At 37.3% G+C, this 23,167-nt stretch overlaps 1 protein-coding gene across 5 annotated transcripts in view; it reads right to left on the bottom strand.

The window, feature by feature from the left end:
• The window catches only part of KMT2E (lysine methyltransferase 2E (inactive)), a 100,119-nt gene that overhangs the window by 26,832 nt on the left and 50,120 nt on the right, over positions 1-23,167 (bottom strand). For 4 of the 5 annotated variants that reach the window (XM_055114796.2, XM_003811182.6, XM_008963542.5 and 1 more), the window contains 8 exons: positions 20,582-20,662; positions 13,778-13,836; positions 12,647-12,819; positions 11,393-11,431; positions 10,306-10,536; positions 10,066-10,196; positions 8,543-8,660; positions 5,706-5,815 (listed from right to left, as the gene is read on the bottom strand). In XM_055114796.2, the coding sequence (XP_054970771.1) occupies positions 5,706-5,815; positions 8,543-8,660; positions 10,066-10,196; positions 10,306-10,536; positions 11,393-11,431; positions 12,647-12,819; positions 13,778-13,836; positions 20,582-20,662 (942 nt within the window). Of the gene's footprint in view, positions 1-5,705; positions 5,816-8,542; positions 8,661-10,065; positions 10,197-10,305; positions 10,537-11,392; positions 11,432-12,646; positions 12,820-13,777; positions 13,837-18,847; positions 18,914-20,581; positions 20,663-23,167 lie in introns of those variants that run through there. The other variant, XM_063606324.1, reaches the window with a different exon arrangement.

Raw genomic sequence — 23,167 nt, 5'->3', positions numbered from 1 at the left:
ACTCCATCTCAAAAAGAAAAAAAAAAAAAAGAAAAAGACCTCTGCATTCATGAATAATCAAGGAAAATGGTAAATAAAAATATTAATATAAAGAGATGCCATTCAACATGAGCTAGCATATATATAATATATGCTAATATATATTATATATGCTATATTTATATTATATTTATATATTTTATATATTATATATATTATATTATATTTATATATTATATTATATATATGCTCATGTTGAATGGTATCTCTTTATATATATGCTTATATAATATATATTATATAAGCATATATATAGCATGTATATGCTAATATATATTTTATTATATACCACTCCGCATGACCTAGCATATATAATATACATTAGCACATACATAGCACATACGCTATAATGTATATTACGTACGCTATATATTATGTATTATATATTATATATGCTATATTATACATGCCATATATAATATATATTATATGCTATATATTTGCCAACAAATAGCATATACAGCGTATTATAGCATATATATGCTAATATTACATATAGCATACTATATATACTTATATGTAGCATATATATGCTATCTATAATATATAATATATATGCTATAATATATATGCTAATATATATTATATATACTATATATGCTAGCTCATGTGGAGTGGTATATATATTTTATATATAATGTTCATATTTTTATATATTATATTTATTTTATTTTATATATATTTATATTTTTAATTTATTTTATTTATTTTTTTTTATTTTTTGAGATGGAGTCTCGCTCTGTCACCCAGGTTGGAGTGCAGTGGCGCAATATTGGCTCACTGCAACCTCCACCTCCCAGGTTCAAGTGATTCTCCTGTCTCAGCCTCCTGAGTAGCTGGGATTACAGATGTGCGCCACCACACCTGGCTAATTTTTGTATTTTTAGTAGAGATGGAGTTTCATCATGTTGGCCAGGCTGGTCTCGATCTCCTGACCTCAAGTGATCCGCCCACCATGGCCTCCCATAGTGCTGGGATTACAGCCGTGAGTCACAGCAACCACCATATATTTTTAAAGTCTTAAGAGTAAAGAAGTACAGCAAGGCAATAAATTACTTAGGAAACTGGTACGAGCTTCTTAGACATTCACTCACATCTGGCAAAAACTCATGCTGTGCGCATTCTACAACCCAGCAATTCCACTCCTATGTCCCTACCATGGAGAGAACATGTACATACTATGTTCCTACCATGGAGAGGACATGTACACACATGCAGACATGTTCAGAAAGCCCTAGGAGCATTCTTTTGTCAATATAAAGGTCAATAGTGAAATGGATAAATACCATAGGCAGTGAAAATAAATGAAGTATAGGTACACACAATGCAGGTTAATCTCACGTAATAAATGTGAAAAAAATGCTAAAGAATACAGCAAGTCACAATTTACATAAAAGTTTAAAAATATACAAAATTCTAGATAATATTTGCCAACAAATACAGACATAGTAAAATGTTAAAGAAATCAAATTAAAGGGCCGGTGGTGGTGGCTCATGCCTGTAATCTCAACACTTTGGGAGGCCGAGGCAGGCGGACCATGAGGTCAGGGGATGGAGACCATCCTGGCTAACACGGTGAAACCCCATCTCTACTAAAAATACAAAAACAAAATTAGTCAGGCATGGTGGCGGGTGCCTATACTCCCAGCTACTCGGCAGGCCGAGGCGGGAGAATGGCATGAACCTGGGAAGCGGAGCTTGCAGTGAGCTGAAATCGTGCCACTACACTCCATCCTGGGCGACAGAGCGAGACTCCGTCTCCAAAAAAAAAAAAAAAATCAAATTAAAGATAGCAGTTAGTGAAGGAAGGAAGACAGATGCAATGTGGCTGCTAAACATTAAGGGGCTTCAATGGATAATGTTTTAATTTCTTAATTTGAGAAGTACATGGGTGTTTGTATTATTATTTTATTTTATTTTCGAGATGTTTTGCTCTTGTTGCCCAGGCTGGAGTGTAGTGGCACAATCTCGGCTCACTGCAACCTCCATCTCCCAGGTTCAAGCGATTCTCCTGACTCAGCCTCCCAAGTAGCTGGGATTACAGGCATGTGCCACCATGCCCGGCTAATTTTGTATTTTTAGTAGAGACGGGGTTTCGCCATGTTGGCCAGGCTGGTTTTGAACCCCTGACCTCAGGTGATCCACCCGCCTCAGCCTCCCAGTGTGCCTGGATTACAGGCATGAGCCACTGCACCTGGCTGGGTGTTTGTATTATTGTTTACATTTTTCTATTAAATTTTTAAAAACTGAAACAAGTTTCCATACTGCTGACCCTTGAACAACACAAGTTTGAACTGTGCACATATAGTTATACATGGATTTTTTTCAATACATATATTGGAAAAATGTTTGGAAATTTGCAACAATTGCCAACAATTTGAAAAAACAGACGAACTATATAGCCTAGAAATATTAAAAAAAGAAAAAGAAAAAGGTATGTCAAGAATGCATATGCATGTAGATAGTAGTCTATTCTATCATTTATTACCATAAAATATACACAAATTATAAAAAGTTAAAATTTATCAAAACCTATGCACACACATACAGACCTTACATGGTGCCATTCACACTCCAGTCATGTAAAGACATATTATTAAATCATAACTATTTAAAACTAACTGTAGTACATTCTGTACTACTATAATAACTTTGTAGCCACCTCCTGTTGCTATTGTGGTGCCTCAAGTGTTGGAAGTGTCTGTGTAAAATGCCATGTGACACATGCCCAGGAGCAGTTCATCTCTCAGTAAATTGTGTATGGCAATAAAAAGTGATCTCTTGTGGTTCTCACGAATTCTTCATAGTCTTTAGTGCAATACAGTAATTTTTTTTTTTTCTTGAGACAGAGTCTTGCTCTGTCACTCAGGCTGGAGTGCAGTGGTCCGATCTTGGCTCACTGCAACCTCCACTTCCCAGGTTCAAGCAATTCTTCTGCCTCAGCCTCCCGAGTAGCTGGGATTACAGGGGCCCGCCACCACGCCCGGATAATTTTTTAAATTTTTAGTAGAGATGGGGTTTCACCATGTTTGCAGGCTGGTCTTGAACTCCTGGCCTCAAGTAATCCGCCCGCCTTGGCCTCCCAAGTGCTGGGATTACAGGTGTGAGCCACCGCACCTGGCCAATACAGTAAATTTTGAGTAACACCTATGTGACCTATACAAAGTGCCACTAGTGATGCTGGAAGTGCTCCCAAGAAGCAAAGAAGTTATCATATTGCAAGAAGAAGTTGAATTGCTAAAGATGTATGGTAGATTGAGGTGTGCAGTTGTAGTTCTCCACCATCTCAAGATAAATGAATCCAGCATAAGTACCATTGTAAAAAATAATAATAAAAGGAAATTTGTGGAGCCATCACCGCAGCTGGGCCGCAGAATGTGAAAACCATGCACTTTTTGCAATATACCTTTTTATCTTGTATTGCAAATGAAGCTTTTATGTGGGTGCATGCGTGCTATATAAGAAAGACATAGCTATAGATCCTAATATGTTTCTAGAAAAAGTGAAGTCATTAAATGATAACATAAAACAAAAGGAATATGAAAGACCTAAAATTGGAGCATTTAATGCCAGTAATGTATGGTTTGATGATTTTAAAAAGAGGTCTAGCTTAACAGGTAAAGCCACTTCTGCTGAATAAGAGACAGCAGATGAGTTCTCAGACACCATTAAGAAAATCACTGAGGAGAAAGAGTATCTGCCTGAAAAGTCTTTTAATGCAGACACAAGTGTCCTATTCTGGGGGGAAAAAGTCATAAAAAGACATTTATTAGTAAGGAAGAGAAGGAAGCACCAGGATTTAAGGCAGGAAGGGACAGATTAACTCTACTGTTTTGTGCAAATGCATTTGGGTTTATGATCAGGACTGCCCTTATCTATAAAGCTGCTAAACCCAAGCCTTGAAGGGAAAACAAACGGAAGCTGCCAGTCTTTTGGTTGTACAACAAGAAAACCTGGAGGAGAACCCTTTTTCTGGATTGGTACCATTGATGCTTTGTCCCTCAAGTCAGACAACAGGTAGCTAGGAAGGGATTGCCTTTTAAATGTCTTTTGATATTGGGCAATGCCCCTGGCCACCCAGAACCCTATGAGTTCAACACTGAGGGCATCAAAGTGTCTCTAATTCAGCCTCTAAATCAAGGAGTGATAATGGCCTTTAAGGCTCATTACACACAGTACTCTATGGAAAAGAATGTCAACACTATGGAACAGAACCCTGAAAGAGAACATCATGAAAGTCTGGAAGGATTATACCATCGAAGATGCCATCATTATAGAAAAAGCTGTGAAAGCCATCATGCCCAAAACAATAAATTCCTGCTGGAGTGAACTGTGTCCAGATGTTGTGCATGACTTCACAGGATTTACATCAGAGCCAATCAGAAAAATCATGAAAGAGATCGTGGATATAACAAAAAAAGGTGGGGATGAAGGAAGAATACAGATATGGATCTCAGAGAAATTCAAGAGCTAATAGACACCACACCAGAGAAATTAACAGAAGATGCCTAATGGAGATGATTGCTTCCAAACCAGTGCCAGATGATGGGAAAGAAGATGTAGAAAAAGCAGTGCCAAAAAACAAATTTACATTAGACAATCTGGCAGAAGGGCTCCATTGTTTTCAAGACTGATTTTTACTTTTTTATGATATGGACTCTTCTATGATATGGGCACTGAAGCTAAAGCAAATGACGGAAGACTGGCACCATATAGAAACATTTTTAGAGAAATGAGAAAGCAAAAAAGCCAGGCAGAAATTACTAATACGTTTTCACAAAGTTACACCATATGTGCTTCCCTCTCCTGCCTCCCCTTCTACTACCCCTTCTCCCTCTGTCACCCCTGAGACAGCAAGAGCAACCCCCACCCTTCCTCCTCAGCCTACTCAACATGAAGATGAGGATGAAGACCTTTACGATAATCCACTTCCACTTAATGAACAGTAAATATATTGTATCTTCCTTATGATTTTCTTAAAAACATTTTTTCTCCAGCTTACTTTATTGTAAGAATACAGTATATGACATACAGAATATGTGTTAATTGTCATTGGTAACACTACCAGTCAACCGTAGGCTATTAGTAAAGTTTCTGGGGAGTCAAAATGTATACGCAGATTGTGGACTGTGCAGGCAGTTGGTGCTCCAACCCCGCATTGTGCAAGGGCCAACTGTACTGAGATTTATCATTAGTTTTTTACTAGTATTTCAGAAAAATAGTTCTTAGAGTTTCTTTGTAGGATCTCCAACAAACCCTTTTAATTTATACTGCAAAGAAAATTTTCTTTTGTTTTGAGGGGCAAAAGACAAATTATTCATTCATACTGATTAACCAAATAAACTGTATGACTAAAATTATATCCCCTAGAAGAAGAAAAAAATTCTCACATAAACAAGGTCAGTGTTGTATGGCTGAATTAGGGTTACTTGTTATAATTACTGTGAACATTTACATTACAATAATAATTAAGGAAAATGTAGAAATGAAAAGTAGCAATGCTGTAATAGAGGCTGATACTAAACTTCTGGTTTTCAAGTACTTTTAACTGATTCATGATAGATAAAAATAAAAAGCTATAAAAGTAATGACAATACCTAAATTATTACAGGGACATTATGGAACTATTTTCAAACAACAGATGACATTTATAGACTTGAACTCACCAATTTCCATAGTCAAAATCAAAGGCAATAGTAATTTCAGTTCCCTTTGGAATACTGTGTATAGAATAAATATAAAGATGTATGGTTCCATCTTGAATTTCATGCCTCACCTAAAAGTTAAAATAATTGTACATTACCATAAATTACTTTCTGCCTTCAGAAGCAACAGCTTACAATTTTGAAAATTATTCTTTTCAAATTATTTCACAAACACAACCTGGAAAATATGTCATTAATGACAAGGCTTATAACTATCTATCGGTGGTTATCAACTGGGAAGGTTTTTCAATCATATACTGCTATCCACTGCCACCCCAACCCCTAGAGCCCACAATGTGGCATCAAAATAATAATAATAATAATAATAAAATACTATATTTCATCAATTCTTCTTATTTTTATTTTTTTGAGACGAGTCTCGCACTTTCGCCCAGGCTGGAGTGCAGTGGTGCGATCTCGGCTCACTGCAAGCTCCGCCTCCCAGGTTCACACCATTCTCCCGCCTCAGCCTCCCGAGTAGCTGGGACTACAGGCACCTGCCACCATGCCCGGCTAATTTTTTTTTTGTATTTTTAGTAGAGACGAGTTTTCACCGTGTTAGCCAGGATGGTCTCAATCTCCTGACCTCATGATATGCCGGCCTCGGCCTCCCCAAGTGCTGGGATTACAGGCGTGAGCCACCGCACCCAGCCTCATCAATTCTTTTTTTTCACCTTTTAGCATCTCTGAAATCAGGAGTCTTATAACTGGTGGCATCTTAGGGTTTTTTGTTGTTGCTGTTGTTGTTGTTTTGAGACAGAGTCTCACTCTGCCATCCAGGCTGGAGTGCAATGATGCAATCTTGGCTCACTGCAACCCCAACCTCTCGGATTCAAGTGATTCTCCTGTCTCAGCCTCCCGAGTAGCTGGGACTACAGGTGCGTGCCACCACACCTGGCTAATTTTTAGTAGGGATGGGGTTTCACCATGTTGGTCAGGCTGGTCTTGAACTCCTGACCTCAGGTGATCCACCCACTTTGGCCTCCCAAAGTGCTGGGATTACAGGTGTGAGCCACTGTGCCTGGCCTTCTTAGGTTTGATGAGTGCAATAATGGTTGAGCAAATGCTACTTTTCTATGACAAGACACTATTCTATATACTTTATATGTATTAACTCCTTCAGTCTTCATATCACCTTTTTACAGATAAAACTGAGGTTACAAAGCTAGTAAGTCACAGAGAAGAAATAAATTTAAGTCTGGTTCCAAAATCTGTACTCTTAGCTGGGTGCAGCAGCGCATGCCTATAATCCCAGCTACTCTGGCAGCTGAAGCAGAACAAACACTTGAGCCCAGGAGTTCCAGGCCAGCCTGGGCAACATGGCAAGATCCTATCTTTTAAAAAAAGAAAAGAGAGGAAAAAAAAAAACCACCTACATTCTTGGCTGCAACATTATATAATTACAAAACTAAAAAGCTTCATTTTGACATGTAAAAAACAAAACCAACACGATTTTCTACTCCACACTAAAATATAACATTATTAAAAATTTTACAGTAGAACATACAAAATCTACTTTAGATTTTAGCTTTGTCATCTAACTTAAATCATCGCATGTATTGAGCCATAAATAGAGCTTCCAAGATAGAAGAAAAGTCGTCCAGTATTAGGCTGGACCTGGTGGCTCATGCCTGTAATCCTAGCATTTAGGGAGGCCGAGGCAGGAGGATTGCTTGAACACAGGAGCTCCAGACCAGCCTGGACAACATAGGGAGAACCCAACTCTACAAAAAATTAAAGAATCATTAGTTGGGCATGGTGGCACGCACCTGTGGTCCCAGCTACTCAGAAGTCTGAGGTGAGAAGATAACTTTACCTCCTAAAGGCCCAGGAAGTTGAGGCTCCAGTGAGCCATGATTGCACCTCTGCACTCCAGCCTAGGCAAGACCCTGCCTCAATAATAATAATAATAATAATAATAATAATAATAATAATAATGATTTTAAAAGTCCGGGCAGGCTCATGCCTGTAATCCCAGCCCTTTGGGAGGCTAAGGCAGAAGGATCACTTGGCCCAGGAGTTGGAGACCAGCCTGGGCAGCAAAATGAGACTCCATCTCTGCAAAAATTTAAAAAATTAGCTGGGCATGGTTGCACACGCCTGCAGTCCCACCTACTCAGAAAGCTGAGACAGGAGGATCACTTGAGCATGAGAGGTCACGGAGGCTGTAGTGAGCTGTGCTCATGACACCACACTCCAGCCTGGGAGACAGTGAGACACTGCCTCAAAAAAAAAAAAAAAAAAAAAAAAGGAAGTCCAATATTTCCTCTTATAAGGAGCATCATCATTTCTTCAAGGTGCAAAGTAATTTTTAAGACTTCATAGCGGCCAGGCATGGTGGCTTACACTCGTAATCCCAGCATTTTGGGAGGCTGAGATGGGCAAATCACCTGAGGTCCAGAGTTCGAGACCAGCCTGGTCAAAATGGTGAAACCCCGTCCCTACTAAAAATGCAAAAAAATAGCCGGGTATGGTGGTGCGTGCCTGTAATCCCACCTATTCGGGAGGCTGAGGCATGAGAATCACTTGAGCCCGGAAGACGGAGGTTACATGAGCTGAGATCATGCCATTGTATTCCAGCCTGGGCAACAAGAGTGAAACTCCGTCTCAAAAAAAAAAAAAAAAGACTTCATAGCCAGTTATCACATAAATTTTCACAAAAAATCAGGCTGGGCAGTATAAAATGCACCAACAGGTGGAAAGTGTCTTAGGTCAGTGACCTGAGTTTCGTGCTTATTGCTCAGATTCCAACACACCCCCAGCACCCACATCTCCCCCAAAAATTTCTATAAGCTTACCTCTGCATTGGGTGTACAAGACCGCCTGATGAATCGAGCCTCATTCCCAAAAGTCCTTGCATCAACACACATTTCTAGCCCATGAAATTTAGAGTAGAATAACACAAAAGGGTATGGTCTACAAAGAAAGAAACATTATAAGCTATTAACATTTTAGGCCGGGCATGCTGGTTCACACCTGTAATTCCAGCACTTTGGGAGGCCAAGGCAGGTGGATTGCTTGAGTCCAGGAGATCAAGACCAACCTGGGCAACATGGCGACACTCCGTATTTACAAAAAAAAAAAAAAAAAAAAAAAGGCCAGGCATGGTAGCATGTGCCTGTAGTCCCAGCTACCTGGGAAGCTGAGGTGGGAGGATCACCTGAGCCCAGGACATCAAGGCTGCAGTGAGCCATGATCATGCCTCACTGATAGAGCGAGACTGTCTCAAAAACAAACAAACAAACAAAAGTCAACATTTTAGGACAATAATCTGTTACTCTTCAGAGGCAAAGTGATGAAGAAACTTAAGAACACAGAGTCTAAGAAACTTCTAAAAGACATAGTGAAGCCAAGATTTGAATATAGGCAGTCTGACTCCACAATTCACTCTTATCTTATGCTAGTTTATGCTAATGAGATTTTTACCTGCCCCATAACCTCACCTAAATCAAAGGCAATTAATGGAAGGTAGAAATTCCAATTTACAAAGAAAGATAAAAAGAGAGTGACTACTGCATTCACAAGATTAATTTGATGTCTTTAGAGTTCACATTTCCTGGTGCATTTAAAAGTATCTGTCTTATACCGTTTCAGATCAAATCTGCTACATAATAGGGAGAAATTGCTGTGTATCTTTCATATCTTAAGTAAATATTCAAGTTATAAACAATAAATGTTTTTGATAATTGTAGGACACAGACTAGGAATGTTCTCCTACAGATATGAACATACTTCTAGACTACAGGGAAGCAACGCCTATTAAAGGGTCATATTAATTCTGCATACAAATCTCAAACCAAAGAAGAGACCTCCAATACCATTCCAATACCAACAAAGTGGGTGTTGAAAGTGGTGGCAATAATGTAGGACCCAATCTAACACTGTCTAATAAAGAGGAAGGGGTTTCTCCTATGGTTACCATGGTCTTTCTCCGTTCCGGCTATTACGTTATGAGGAATTATCATGAGTCCCAGATAGAAAGGGTTCCTTGTAATCTCAATCAATCAGAATTCCTGACTGATATCCTTCTATATCCAACCTATATTGCTGTTGGTTAATCTTTGAAGTAGATTGTTTTAGGATTTTCAGCAAGACAGACATGAGCAAGAGACCGGAATATATCTTTGCATTTTTTTATGTTGTTTTAGTTTATCGTAGTTCAAAAATTATCATCAGTCACTGTTCAACCACACTACAGCTTTAAATACTGAAATGATCATGTAGGAAAAAAAGTACATATAATCACAACATCTAGGGTAAAACAGCCAAAAGTTCAATATTTACCTACAGAAAATGAACATGGGAAAATAAATGAATATACCTTTTAAAGAAATACCCATTTGCTTCAAACTGTTCTCTCAGCATAAACTTCCCTCTGTATTCAATGATAAGTGCATCAGGAGGCAAATCTTTTGCAGATTTAAGAATTTTCTTATTCTTTTGTATATGGCTCTAAAATCAGAGTAAATGTTGAGATTAAATAAACTTGCTTGTTTTCAGTTTAACTAAAAATTCACAATATAAAACTGCTTTACAATTTTTGGACAAATGATGTATTTACCTCTACAGGAGGTTTGAAGAGCAAATTGTTGGTATTCAAATCGGATTTATTCATCTCTTTTTTGTCATTTCCATTGCCTAATCTCAGAGCTATTCTTTGTGCCTCCCGCTGAACACCCTCACTATACTGGTTGTTATTTGCTTCTTCATATCGATCCATCCATGCTTTGATCTTTGTCTCCCATCCAAAACTTGAACCATCAGATGAAGGATCAATCTCTGGAGCTGAACCCTAAAATCATAAACTGAGCTTTAGTATCTGGACTTAACGGACTTACACACACACACACACACACACAATTAACGGCAATCTATATAAAAGAACATAATATAAACTAGAAACTGCTGTTTAACGGTTTCTTTTCCAGAAATGTGGAATAATAAATACCACAGGGACAAAAGATACACTGTAACATGCTCCCCACATCCTATTTAATGTGACAATTTTAGAAATTTGTTATCCTTTTCTACCTAAGCCAGAAAGCTATAGTAACAGCATACAGCTGACCTCTGTGACCCCAGACAAACTTATGTTTTGGGGTCAGACAGAGGCGAGGAGCCTCACTTCTCTCAGCAATTTTAGCATCTAAAAAAGTGAGGACATACATTAATTAATTCAAGATACTTTTTAGCTACCATCGATCATTCTGACTGGTTTGTATTGATATGGTTGTTCTATGGTGAATTTATAGTATGACAACCGACTTGACTAACTCTCTAGAATCCCAACTATGCAAAAGAGCAAATTTTCAAGTTCCAAATGTGATTCTGCATTCCTAAGTACAGTATAGTAATACTAACTGGCATCAGAGACATGGATTATAGTAATAAAGGAAATTCAAATTGCCCAAAATTATAAAATTAGAAATTGCTTATATACCTCCCCCTTTTGATTAATATTTTAACAGTGTTAACTACAAGAGTAGTATATTACTCCAATTGGAACTAAGGTCCCACTCCTGGTAAAGATAATAGGCAAAGACATGACACACAATAAAGAGAGCATTAAGTAAAGATATGGTCAAGCAAGCATGTAGCTCCTGAATAAATGACAGTTGATAACAACACCTTAAAATTAATGTATTTACCTTAACTCTTGATGACTTCCTAGATCCTTCACGAAATGCCTAAAATAAACATGGAATTCTAGTTAGTTTTCTAAAAAACTGGACATAATTAATATTTAAGAATTGGTTCATTGAAACTTTTAACTGAAGTGTCATAACAAAAAATTTGGTAACCAAGAAAGCTGACACTAGGAGAATGTTTAATAAAGGCATCTATTAAAATACTTTTCTAATAAAAACAGAATGTGGTTGAGAGTGGTGGCGGGCACCTGTCGTCCCAGCTACTCAGGAGACTGAGGCAGGAGGATCACTGGAGCCCAGGAGTTGGAGGCCATAGTGCACCATGACAGTCTACGAATACCCACTGCACTCCAGCCTGGGCAACATAGCAAGATCCTGTCTTTAAAAAAAAAAGTATATAGACTATATAGAATATAAAAATCTGTATATAATACAAAGACAAAAATTTCCAAATATTCTCTGTGTTCAATATTACAACAGTGGAAAAATATTTCTGATAAAAATTGGGAGGGTGTTAGACATAATTTTGTTGAAGTGATAAGACATGTTTTGGGAGGGAGTAAAATAATGATATTACTTTAATTCTCTAAGCAACTAGCAAGTAATATTTGAGCCCATAATGGGCCTTAAGTAATATGCACTGTGGTAAACAGAGCTGTATTTACTCAATAAACATGTATCGAGAGCCCACTCATCTGCCAGATCTGAAGGATGTATTTAAGACTTAATTCCTATCCCCCTCAACCCCCTAAAAAGTGTGAACTCCATTTAGAGTGAGTAACAAATATAAACCTACAGCTAGCAATATAGATCCAAATAAATAAATTTGTGTGTAGACAATACGTTACAAGAGAGCAAGGTTTTAAAAAAAAAAAAAAAAAGGGAGGCAAAGAACCGTTATGTAAAACATGGGGAAGAAAAGCTAAGTGGATTATGTCAGACAGACAAGTGAAAGGAATACAATCCTGGTAGTACAGAAAACTATGAAGGCTTTCTATTTTATTTTTGCTTCTGCATTTCAGTGACTAATCTCATTAAATGATTTCAAAGCAGTTTGCAAAGTTTCTTCTCTAATCTGCTTCAATCTTTAAAACAGTTAAAATGTTCAAGTAAGTTTAATTGTTTAAAAATAAAAAACTTCTGCTAGATCCTTTTTAGCTATCATCGATTATTCTCACTCTCCTGCCTCTCCTATAAAATTCAGTTCCCTATCCGCTATCCTATCCACTCACCTAAAAACAAGCAAAAACGTACCTTTTTACATTTTGAAATGTGTTGTTCTTTCTCCCCGCTTTTTTTCCTTCTTTTATCATTAACTTTGGAAACTCTTGAAGCAGTTAAAGTAATTGATGTTGGAGTATGCTGAAATGCAGTATATAATTCCACAGGAACCTCATCACCACTCTCAGTTGCACTGGTATCACCATCTTCAGACAAAATAAAAATTATTGCACATTTAATACTTCTATTTTAAACAATGAAATAAAACAGCATTCCACATGACAAAGTATTGTCATCTCCATCTTTCTAAATAAGCACATTTTTTAACTTGTTCACTCACCTCACTTACACATTTACATGCAAAGCACAAATATGATTTCTCACACATTAAACTAGAAAGGATCCAAAAGCCTGATAACACACTCTGGTGGTGTGCCTGTGGGAAACAGCACTCATACACTACGAGTGGAAATTTGAAATTCCCTACAAAGGGCAATTCAGCCATATCTAGCAAAATTATACATGTACATACCTTTTGACCCAGCCATCTCATTATTAGAGATCTAGCCAAAGATAAAACAGCAAAAGTACAAAAAGACTTAATGCAAGAGGGTCTTGCTGAGGATACTGTTTTTAATAACAAAAATAAAACAAAGCAGAAATAATGAAAACAATCCAAATCTCCATCAAAGAGGAATAGTTGAATAAATTATGATTATTTAAAACCAGGAGTACTGGTATCAACATGATTAAGATAAAATAAAAATTGTGGCATATGTTACACAGAAGTTAGAAAATTCTGTTCCTATAAATAAAAGATGTACTATTCTACATGATAAACTAATGGATCATATCTTTCTGAAGAACAAACATATTTTACTTTTTTAAACCAACAGGTTAGCTATGTGTAGGAAAATTATGGCTGATTTATTTATTTTCCTCTCATTTCCATTTTATTTCCCAAAGTACATATTTATTCTATAATACATGAAAAAAAAATACTTGAAATCTATACCAGAGATTGCATACTCTCTGTACAATCAACATTCATCAACAAAGTATTTACATTTAACTAAAAATATTTACATTTAACTAAAAGTTGAGAGAACCGTTTATTCTCTCAATCACACGAATTTTAATTTAGTGTAGGTCCTTTTTACCTACCTGACATATTTTCCCTTTTCCGGCGTTGTAGTAGCACTGCCCTCTCTTTATCCAAATTCCTACATTTAAAAATTAGCATAATTATTTATCAAATACATGAAGCAGATCTGTCTTAAATGTGATAAACTTTTTAATTTATTTAATGTTCTCAGTGAAAAACCAACAGTATAAAATATATACAAAATCCCTTGCAATACAGTTTACATACAAGCTAATAGTAGCAGTAGATGCCAGATAGATGACTCCATTTCACTCTAATTTTTTTTTTTTTTTTCCCCAGACAGGGTCTCACCCTGTCACCCAGGCTGGAGTGCAGTGATGCAATCACAGTTTGCTGCAGCCTCAACCTTCCAGGTTCAAGGGATCCTCCTGCCTCAGCCTCCTGAGTAGCTGAGACTACAGGCCTGCACCATCATGCTGGGCTAATTTTTTAATTTTTTGTAGAGATGGGTTACCCAGGCTGGTCTTGAACTCCTGGATCAAGTGATCCTCCCACCCCTGCCTCCCAAAGAGCTGGGATCACAGATGTGAGCCACAGTGAATGGCCAAGAAAATAATTTACTTAGGAAACCAGTATTTTTTTCAAACAGAATATTTAAAGCAAAAAGTCTGAAAAAAAAAACAAACCCATGTTAACAATGTAATTAAAATCACAAATTAAATTTCTTAAAGCAAATGTATGACACTGAATTGAATCTATTCCATTATTACCATTGCCTTTAATTATTTTCACTTTTGAAATAAATACTGCTTTTTTTTTGAGATGGAGTTTCGCTCTTATTGCCCAGGCTGGAGTGCAATGGCGCAATCTCAGCTCACTGCAACCTCTGCCTCCTGGGTTCAAGCGATTCCCTGCCTCAGCCTCCCAAGTAGCTGGGGTTCCGGGCATGTGCTACCACACCTGGCTAATTTTGTATTTATAGTAGAGACGGGGTTTCTCCATGTTGGTCAGGCTGGTCTCAAACTCCTGGCCTAAGGTGATCTGCCCACCTCGGCCTCCCAAAGTGCTGGGATTATAGGCATGAGCATTTAAGTTAAGTGAAATACTTCATTACCCACTCCCTACCTCTACCCATGAACTACATCATCCATAGTAATTCTTTTACATTCCCCCCCAACTTTTTCACTGTATATAGTTTAGAGGTCAGATAACATATTATTCTCAGGTGGGAAAATAAGAGCTCTAGATTATTAGAATTTCTACAGACTTGCCTTAATGTCTACCAGGAAATATATTTATTCTAGCATCACAGATAATTATCCTAGCTATCACAGAATAATAAACATCTCTCTCTCAACTAACTGCCCTCCTAATGGTAAGTTTTTTTGTTTTTTGTTTTGTTTTTTGAGACGGAGTCTCGCTCTGTTGCCCAGGCTGCCAAGCTGGAGTTCAGTGGTGCGACCTTGGCTCACTGCAAGCTCCAACTCCCAGGTTCATGCCATTCTGCCGCCTAAGCCTCCCAAGTAGCTGGGACGACAGGCGCCCGCCACCACACCTGGCTAACTCTTGTTTTTGTATTTTTAGTAGAGACAGGGTTTCACCATGTTAGCCAGGATGGTCTCAATCTTCTGACCTCATGATCCACCCGCCTGGGCCTCCCCCAAAGTGCTGGGATTACAGGTGTGAGCCACCGCGCCCGGCCTCCTAATGGTAACTTTTTAACCAACTTTTACTGAATTCATCATCAGATATTTACCCCATCAAAAATTATCTGGCAAAAGACTACTATCAAAGGGAAACAAAACCACATAGAGACACCTCACTCAACGTAAGAGAAATGCACACCATAACTATGCTGAGATTACCATTTCTCACCTAATTAAACTGGCAAAAATGCAAGTCTGTCAAACACTCTGTTGTGAGGCTTGGGAAAGTGGGTATGCTTATCCATTACTGTTTGGAATTCAAAACTGCAGGCCGGGCGTGGTGGCCCACGCCTGTAATCTCAGCACTCTGGGAGGCCGAGGCAGGCAGATCACGAGGTCAGGAGATTGAGAACATCCTGGCCAAGATGGTGAAACCCTGTTCTCTACTTAAAAAAAAAAAAAAAAAAAATTATATATATATACACACATACACACACACACACACACACACACAAATTAGCAGGGTGTGGTGGCTCATGCCTGTGGTCCAGCTACTCGGCAGGCTGAGGCATGACAATGGCTTGAACTCAGGAGGCGGAGGTTGCAGTGAGCCGAGATCGTACCACTGCACTGCAGCCTGGTGACACAGCAACACTCCATTTCAAAAAAAACAAAAAACAAAAAACAACAACAAAAAAACAGCACAGCTCCTGCTGGAAGGAAATTTGACAATCTAACAAAATTTTATATATACATTTATCACTATACTGAACAATCTCACTTCTATCTATAATAACAAAAGAACCAAAACAACTCTAATGTCCATACAAAGGCAACTAGTTGAATAGAGTACAAAAAAAGATACAGTACATTGAAGCTCTATCAGTCAATGTCTACATACTACTGTGATCTTCAGCATATATTTTTAAGAGAAAAGAAATGTGGTGAAGACTGTATAATATGCTACTGCTTACCTAAATAAGGAGGGAAATACAAATATATAGATACATATCTACATATAATAAGCAAGCAGGGATGAGTTAGACTTAACTTGCTTTATATATTTGTCTACCTTGCTTTACATATTTGACTTTAGAGTGACAGAATACTTTCCTTTATATATTTGACTTCAAGTCTAACTTGCTTTATATTTGAGTTTAGAATGATAGAATACTTCTTACATAATTATAAAGAATATAATTATAAAGGTAAATAAAATACAAAAAACAATTCTGTTTTTGAGACAGGGTCTCCCTCTGTTGCCCAGGCTGGAGTGCAGTGGCACAATCATAACTCACTGCAGCCTCAACCTCCCGGGCTCAAGCAATCCTCCTGCCTCAGCCTCCCAAAGAGCTGGGACCACAGACACATACCATCTTATCCAGCTAATCTTTGCTTTTTTTTTTTGAGACACAGGCCCGCTCTCTCACACAGGCGGAGTGCAGCTGTGTGATCTCAGCTCACTGCAACCTCTGCCTCCCAGGTTCAAGCAATTCTCATGCCTCAGCCTCCTGAGTAGCTGGGATTACAAGCACCTGCCACCATGCCTGGCTAATTTTTGTATTTTTTTTGGTAGCAATGGTGCCTTGCCATGTTGCCTAGGCTGGTCTCAAACTCCTGACCTCAAGTGATCCACCCGCCTCAGCCTCCAAAAGTGCTAGGATTATAGCTGTGAGCCACTGCGCCCAACCAACAATTCTTAAAAAACAAAAATTACTGATTACTTCTACATTTCTGGTAGGAATATAAAATCGAATAGCCATTCCGGAAAATAGTCTGACAATATCATAAATATCTAAACATGCAACTACCATATAATCAAGCTGCTGTTCTCTTGGGCATTTAACCCACAGAGGGGGAAAAACAACTTAGGTTCACACAAAAACCTGTAAACAAATGTTCACAGAAACTTTATTTGTAATAGCCAAAAAAGTGGAAACAACCCAAATGGTCTTCAATGGGTGAATAGGTTAAAGAAACTATGGTACATATATACCATGAAATACTATCAGCAATAAAAAACAAAATCATGATACATCCAACAAATTGGAGGGCTCTCTAGGGAATCACGCTGGATAAAAAAGTCAATGCCAAAAGGTGACATACTGGGTCAAATGAAGTCATAAATGTATGACTTCATTTATGTAACATTCTTGAAATGACAAAATTACAGAAATCGATTACAGAATAACAGTTGGCAAAGTTCAGGGGTAGAAGGTGGGTATGACTATAAAGGGTAGCATGACTCCTGGCAGTGACAGAAATGTTCTATAAAGTGACTGTGTTAATGCCAATATCCTAGTTGTGATATTGTATTAATAGTTATGCAAGATGTTAACACTGGGGGAAAATAGGTAAAAGATATCTAGGCTCACTCTACATTATTTCACAACTGCATGTGAATCTACAACTCAGAACATTTAATTTTTTAAAAATCAATAAAATTAATGACCTAAACAACATAAGTGTGTATCCAGTTGGTGTTATAAACACACAATTATTTCAAGAGACTTAAAACACAATATTGACTATAAAACCCTCGTACACTATGCCCTATGGGGGGAAAGTTCTAAATTGTTTTACACAATCATATTGTTGGTGCTAGTGTTGCTGGTGCTGTTACTCCAAGACTATTATATTCTTGTGTAGGATTAAACAGTTAACCAATTGTGAGATATTCTAATTACATTATTCTCTGTATTGTTGACAACTAGAATAAAAGGAGATAAACATGAAACAGCTACATAAAAACTTGTATTCCTAAATTTCAATTACAATTATCAGTATAAACTCATGTATTTTATCTTAAAGAAACAGATGAAACATACTTCCTAGCTTTGTCTACTAAAAAGACTAGGAACAGCGACCAATCTAGTAGGAAAGGGCATGACTAGCTCTCCAATTCTGGTCTTGAAAGCCAACTCTGAATTTGGGGCACAGAAGTGCAGGATAAGCCTGAGACATCTTGTCACACCAGATATCTTCTTTGCCATGAAGTACCACTAGGGTATTGTTTAAAGGACTTGATAACCAGCTTGAAGAGGTTCCTACTGACCAGAAATGGAATGAAATTTAAGCATCAATAAGGGTAATAACTGCAATAGACTGACATCCACTATGGTTTAAATCCATGAGGTCATAATGATACTTAATTTTTCATTATTCTGAAAACCAGTAAATAAAGGCTAAGACTCAACAAGCATTTATCCAGCCTTTCCTCAATGAAATATATCTTAAGAGAACCGAATAGTTAACATAGAGACATGGCCGGGCAAGGTGGCTCTCGCCTGTAATCCCAACACTTTGGGAGGCCGAGGTGGGAAGATTGCTTGAGCCCAAGAGTTCTAGACCAGCCTGGACAACATGGTGAAACCCTGTGCCTACAAAAAAAAAAAAAAAAAAAAACACAACTAGTCAGTCATGGTGGCGATGCCTGTAGTCCCAGCTACTTGGCAAGCTGAGGTGGAAGGATGGGAGAATCACCTGAACCCAGGAGGCTGAGGCTGCAGTGAGCTGTGGTCACACGTAGCCTGTTCGACAATGTGAGATCCTGTCTTAAAAAAAAAAAGAGAAGTTTGTTCCAATAAAAATATTCCAGCTGATAAGTAATGAACAACAGAATTAACATATCACTAATTTGCAACCCCTAATAAATTAGTGGATCTAAGGACTATCACTGGCTTCCATCATAAGACAACCAGAAATCATGTGCCACCTGATAAGACAACACAGTCTAACTATGAAAATAGTCTTATAAAAAAAAAAAAAGAAATTGAACCTAAATCTGATCAAGCCTATAGACATAAACACCTTCTTACAGAAATAGAACAGGGAAACTTGTGAAATCATGGGAATACAACTGGCAAAACTCATCAGGACAAACAGCTGAGTTCCCTAAACATGCACACTGTAATGGTAACCAGGGATGGTAGGGAGGGAGGAGTAGGTTTAGAAACTTGAGAGATGAATATCAACCAATCAATATCATAACAATGGCTGGGTGAGCCAGAGATTTTGTTCCATGTACAATAATGGCTTTGCGGTTTTTTGTTTTTTTGAAACAGGCTCTCATTCTGTCATCTAAGCCGGGGCACAGTGGCATGATCATGCCTCACTGCAGCCTCGAGCTCACAGGCTCAGGCTATCCTCCCACCTCAGCCTCCCAAGCAGCTAGGACTACAGATGTGTGACACCACGCCTGGCTCATCTTCTGTATTTTTAGGAGAGACAGGGTTTCACCATGTTTCCCAAGCTGGTCTCGAACTCCTGGGCTCTCATGATCTACCTACCTCGGCCTCCCAAAGTGCTGGGATTACAGGCCTGAGCCACCTTGCCCAGACGGTTTGTAATTATTTTTGTAAAAAGAATTGACAGACATATTCTGAAATATATATACACACAAATACATATATACTGAAATATACATGGATGAAATAATATGATATCTGGGAGTTGCCTTAAAACAACATGTAAAGGGAGAAGAAACACATGGCAGTATAGATGGGACAAGAATGTCGATAATTACTGAGGTAGGGTGGTGGAAATGTGAGTTTATTATGTATTATTTTATTTTTACGTAAGTTTGAAATGTCCATAATAAAAAGATTTTAAAAAACAAAAAAGAAATGTGGGGAAAAAAATTACAAACAGGAAGAATGATAGATCTACTAAATTCTTTAACTAAGGGAGTATTCATCTAGTAACTCTTTAATATAGCGCATTCCAGTTAAAAAAGATGCCATCAGGTAGAAGATGCACTATTATTTTATGCATCATTAATAAAGTAAAAACCCTATAAACTATGACACACTATTGATAGATATTTTCCTGATTTTAGAGTTGTCAGAATACAAAAATAATAGTAAGAATACACATAATAATGGAAAAGCGTATGTTAGAATCGATGAAACACAGTGATCCATTAATTCTCCTTTTTTCTTTTTCTCTTTTTTTTTTTTTTTTTCAAAAGAGACTGGGTTTTACTCTGTCACCCAGGCTGGAGTGCAGTGGCACAATCAAAGCTCACTGCAGCCTCAAACTCCTGTGCTCAAGCAATCTTCCTGCTTCAGCCTCCCAAGTAGTTGGCACTACAGGCATGAGCCACCATGCCCGGCTGTGATTCATTAATTTTTTAACTCGAATTCATAAAGGAATTTCTGTTAACTAGTATTACCTCAGTAAAATTACTGGCAATGTTATCAGATATGTGCAACTTACCTAGGCTGACAACGTTCACATAGATATGTATCAGGAATATGCTGCCTATCAATCCCCATGCAGTCAATATGTTGCCAAACGCTTAAAAAAAAAAAAGCAGAACATATGTAATATTATTTAAGTCATCCTTAAATTAAGATTTGATATTCCATTTAACTATCATTTAATAAGCACCTACTTTGAGCTTAGTACTCCTAAATGGTACTCTGAGAAATTCATAGAAACGTGTCTTCAAGGCGATAAAATTTTGAGATGCAAAAGCAAGAGGACAAATATAGGATACATAAATTTTTAAAGCAGATACAATTTTAAAATATAAAATGTATAATTTATTCTACAAATATTATTAGAAATCACAATGTAAAGATGGCCACACTATTTGTAATTAATGAGAAAAGCACCTTGGAGAATAATGAACTTGACTCGAACCTCGTTTGGGAAATAGTAAGCTATCAGTGTAGCAACATTTATCAAATATCATTTATCAGATATGAAGAGAAAGTGGCCACAAGGCACTCAACATATATGAAGAGAAATATTCATTTTGAGAAATAGGAGGAGGTTAAAATTGGATTAATGAAGTACAGTCAGATTACTTAGGACTTGGAATGTGCAGACATGTGTAAATTTCCTCTGTCAACAGGTAACAATTTTTTACAGGTGCTTTGGTGGCAGGTATTATTAATTCAAAGAAGAAACTGCAAGCAGAAAGACCAACTAAAGAGGCATTTCCAACATTCCACACTTGAGTTAAAGGAGGGCAGAACCAGAATTAACGCCAGAGAAAAATAAGTTAAAGAATGTAAGAGGCATTCTATGAGGACAGAGATTAAACCTAATTACTTTTAATAGAATACATGGACCAGTTTGAGGCAAATTTCTCAATTTGTTACTATTGTATTTTATTGCCAAGACTAATTTGTCTAAAGTTGATATATATGCCTGACTCCAAAAAGTCTTAGTTATTCCTTACATAAGAATAAACTACTTCTAATATATAACTACAGTAGCTTCCCCCTTATCCATGGTTTGCTTTTCGTGGTTTCATTTACCTGTGTTCAACCACAGTCTGAAAATATTAAGACATTTTCAGGAAGAGGGAGAGAGGGGGGCAGAAGGAAAGAGAGAGAAGGAGAGAGACAAAGACCACATTTACTTCTATTACAGTATGCTGTTACAATTGTTGTTAAGCTCTTACTGCATCTACTTTATAAATTAAACTTTATCATAGGTATTTATGTATAGGAAAAAACAAAGTACTGTAGGGTTCAGTACTCTCTGCAGTTTCAGGCATCTACTGGGCGTCTTGGAACATATACCCCAGGGAAAGGAGGGACTACTGTTCCAAACTAACTGCTACTGTGTTGTTCTTTACTTTTCAACTGAGAATGTTGGGGCAAGAACTGACAGAATGTGAAATATACATCAAAGTGGAAAAAAGATGTGAAAAAGAAAAGTAGCACAAATGACAAGGGTTAGAATAACAAATTAAATTAAATTTGTGGGGCAAGTAATGATGTCATGCAGACAACAGAAGAAACAAAGCTAGAATATGAATAAATAATCAGAGCTGTGGATGTCAGACTTCAAAGAGATGAGTATAAGTAGTAGGAACATGTAAAAATAATGAGCCAACGTAAAGTTAGAATAGAGCCTTCCAGGAGACTACAGGCTAAGCAACAGAAAAACAGAGTAACAAATATTAGAGTCATAACAAAAAGTACTCTCTGAGAAGCAAATAACTTGAATAATCCAAAAACTGTGAACTGGTCCTTCAATAATTTGTAGATGGATATAAAAACTCCTAAGGACAATTTTACTATTCTCTAATAGAGATAACTGTATCTTATATATAGACCATCGCCATTATATCAAAAGAAGAACACTGCTAAGATTATGTATTAAAATAAAAATTACATACCAAAGTATGTAATTTATCACATTAGACAAAATCAGCCAAGAGAAAGCTTTTCTATATGACTGGCTACAATATGATTTGACATTTTCTACTATGAGGAAAGCAAAGTGTCACTGAAGTTATTTTTAGTTTTTTAATTTACCTCCTAAATAAATTTACTGAAGTCATTATTCATGGTAGAATGTATTACAGGTAATGAAAGTTTATTTTTACATTTCGAAAGGTACTACAATATGTTTTTATTATTAAGATAAACTCAAAGTGTTAATATTACAACTTTCCATAAAAATATCAAATTTTACATTCCATTTAATATTTGAATTTCTCATTTTTTGGCAAGAGTAAACAAACTTTTTGAAACATAATGCTAACTGCATGTTTGTATCAATAATATTCAACTCCTAATCACCTAATCTAATAGATGGGGATAATATTACAAGTAATTCAAAGTAATACTTGGCTTTAGGGTCCATTTTTATACTTACATTCAAATATGGGTATATGCCATACTGCATCACATCAAATAATTAAGCAACACCATAATGACCAGACCCAGGAAATTCTGTAAAGCTCCCCAACTTTCTTGCTCTCTACAATGCACTGCGTAAGTACTCTCCGCTTCCCACCCTATGCAGGGGATAAACTCAGTAACTTTCAGGCTGAAATCC

The sequence above is a fragment of the Pan paniscus genome, chromosome 6 (assembly GCF_029289425.2).
Source record: "Pan paniscus chromosome 6, NHGRI_mPanPan1-v2.0_pri, whole genome shotgun sequence".
Taxonomy (NCBI): domain Eukaryota; kingdom Metazoa; phylum Chordata; class Mammalia; order Primates; family Hominidae; genus Pan; species Pan paniscus.
This window is presented reverse-complemented; position numbering and strand designations above follow the sequence as displayed.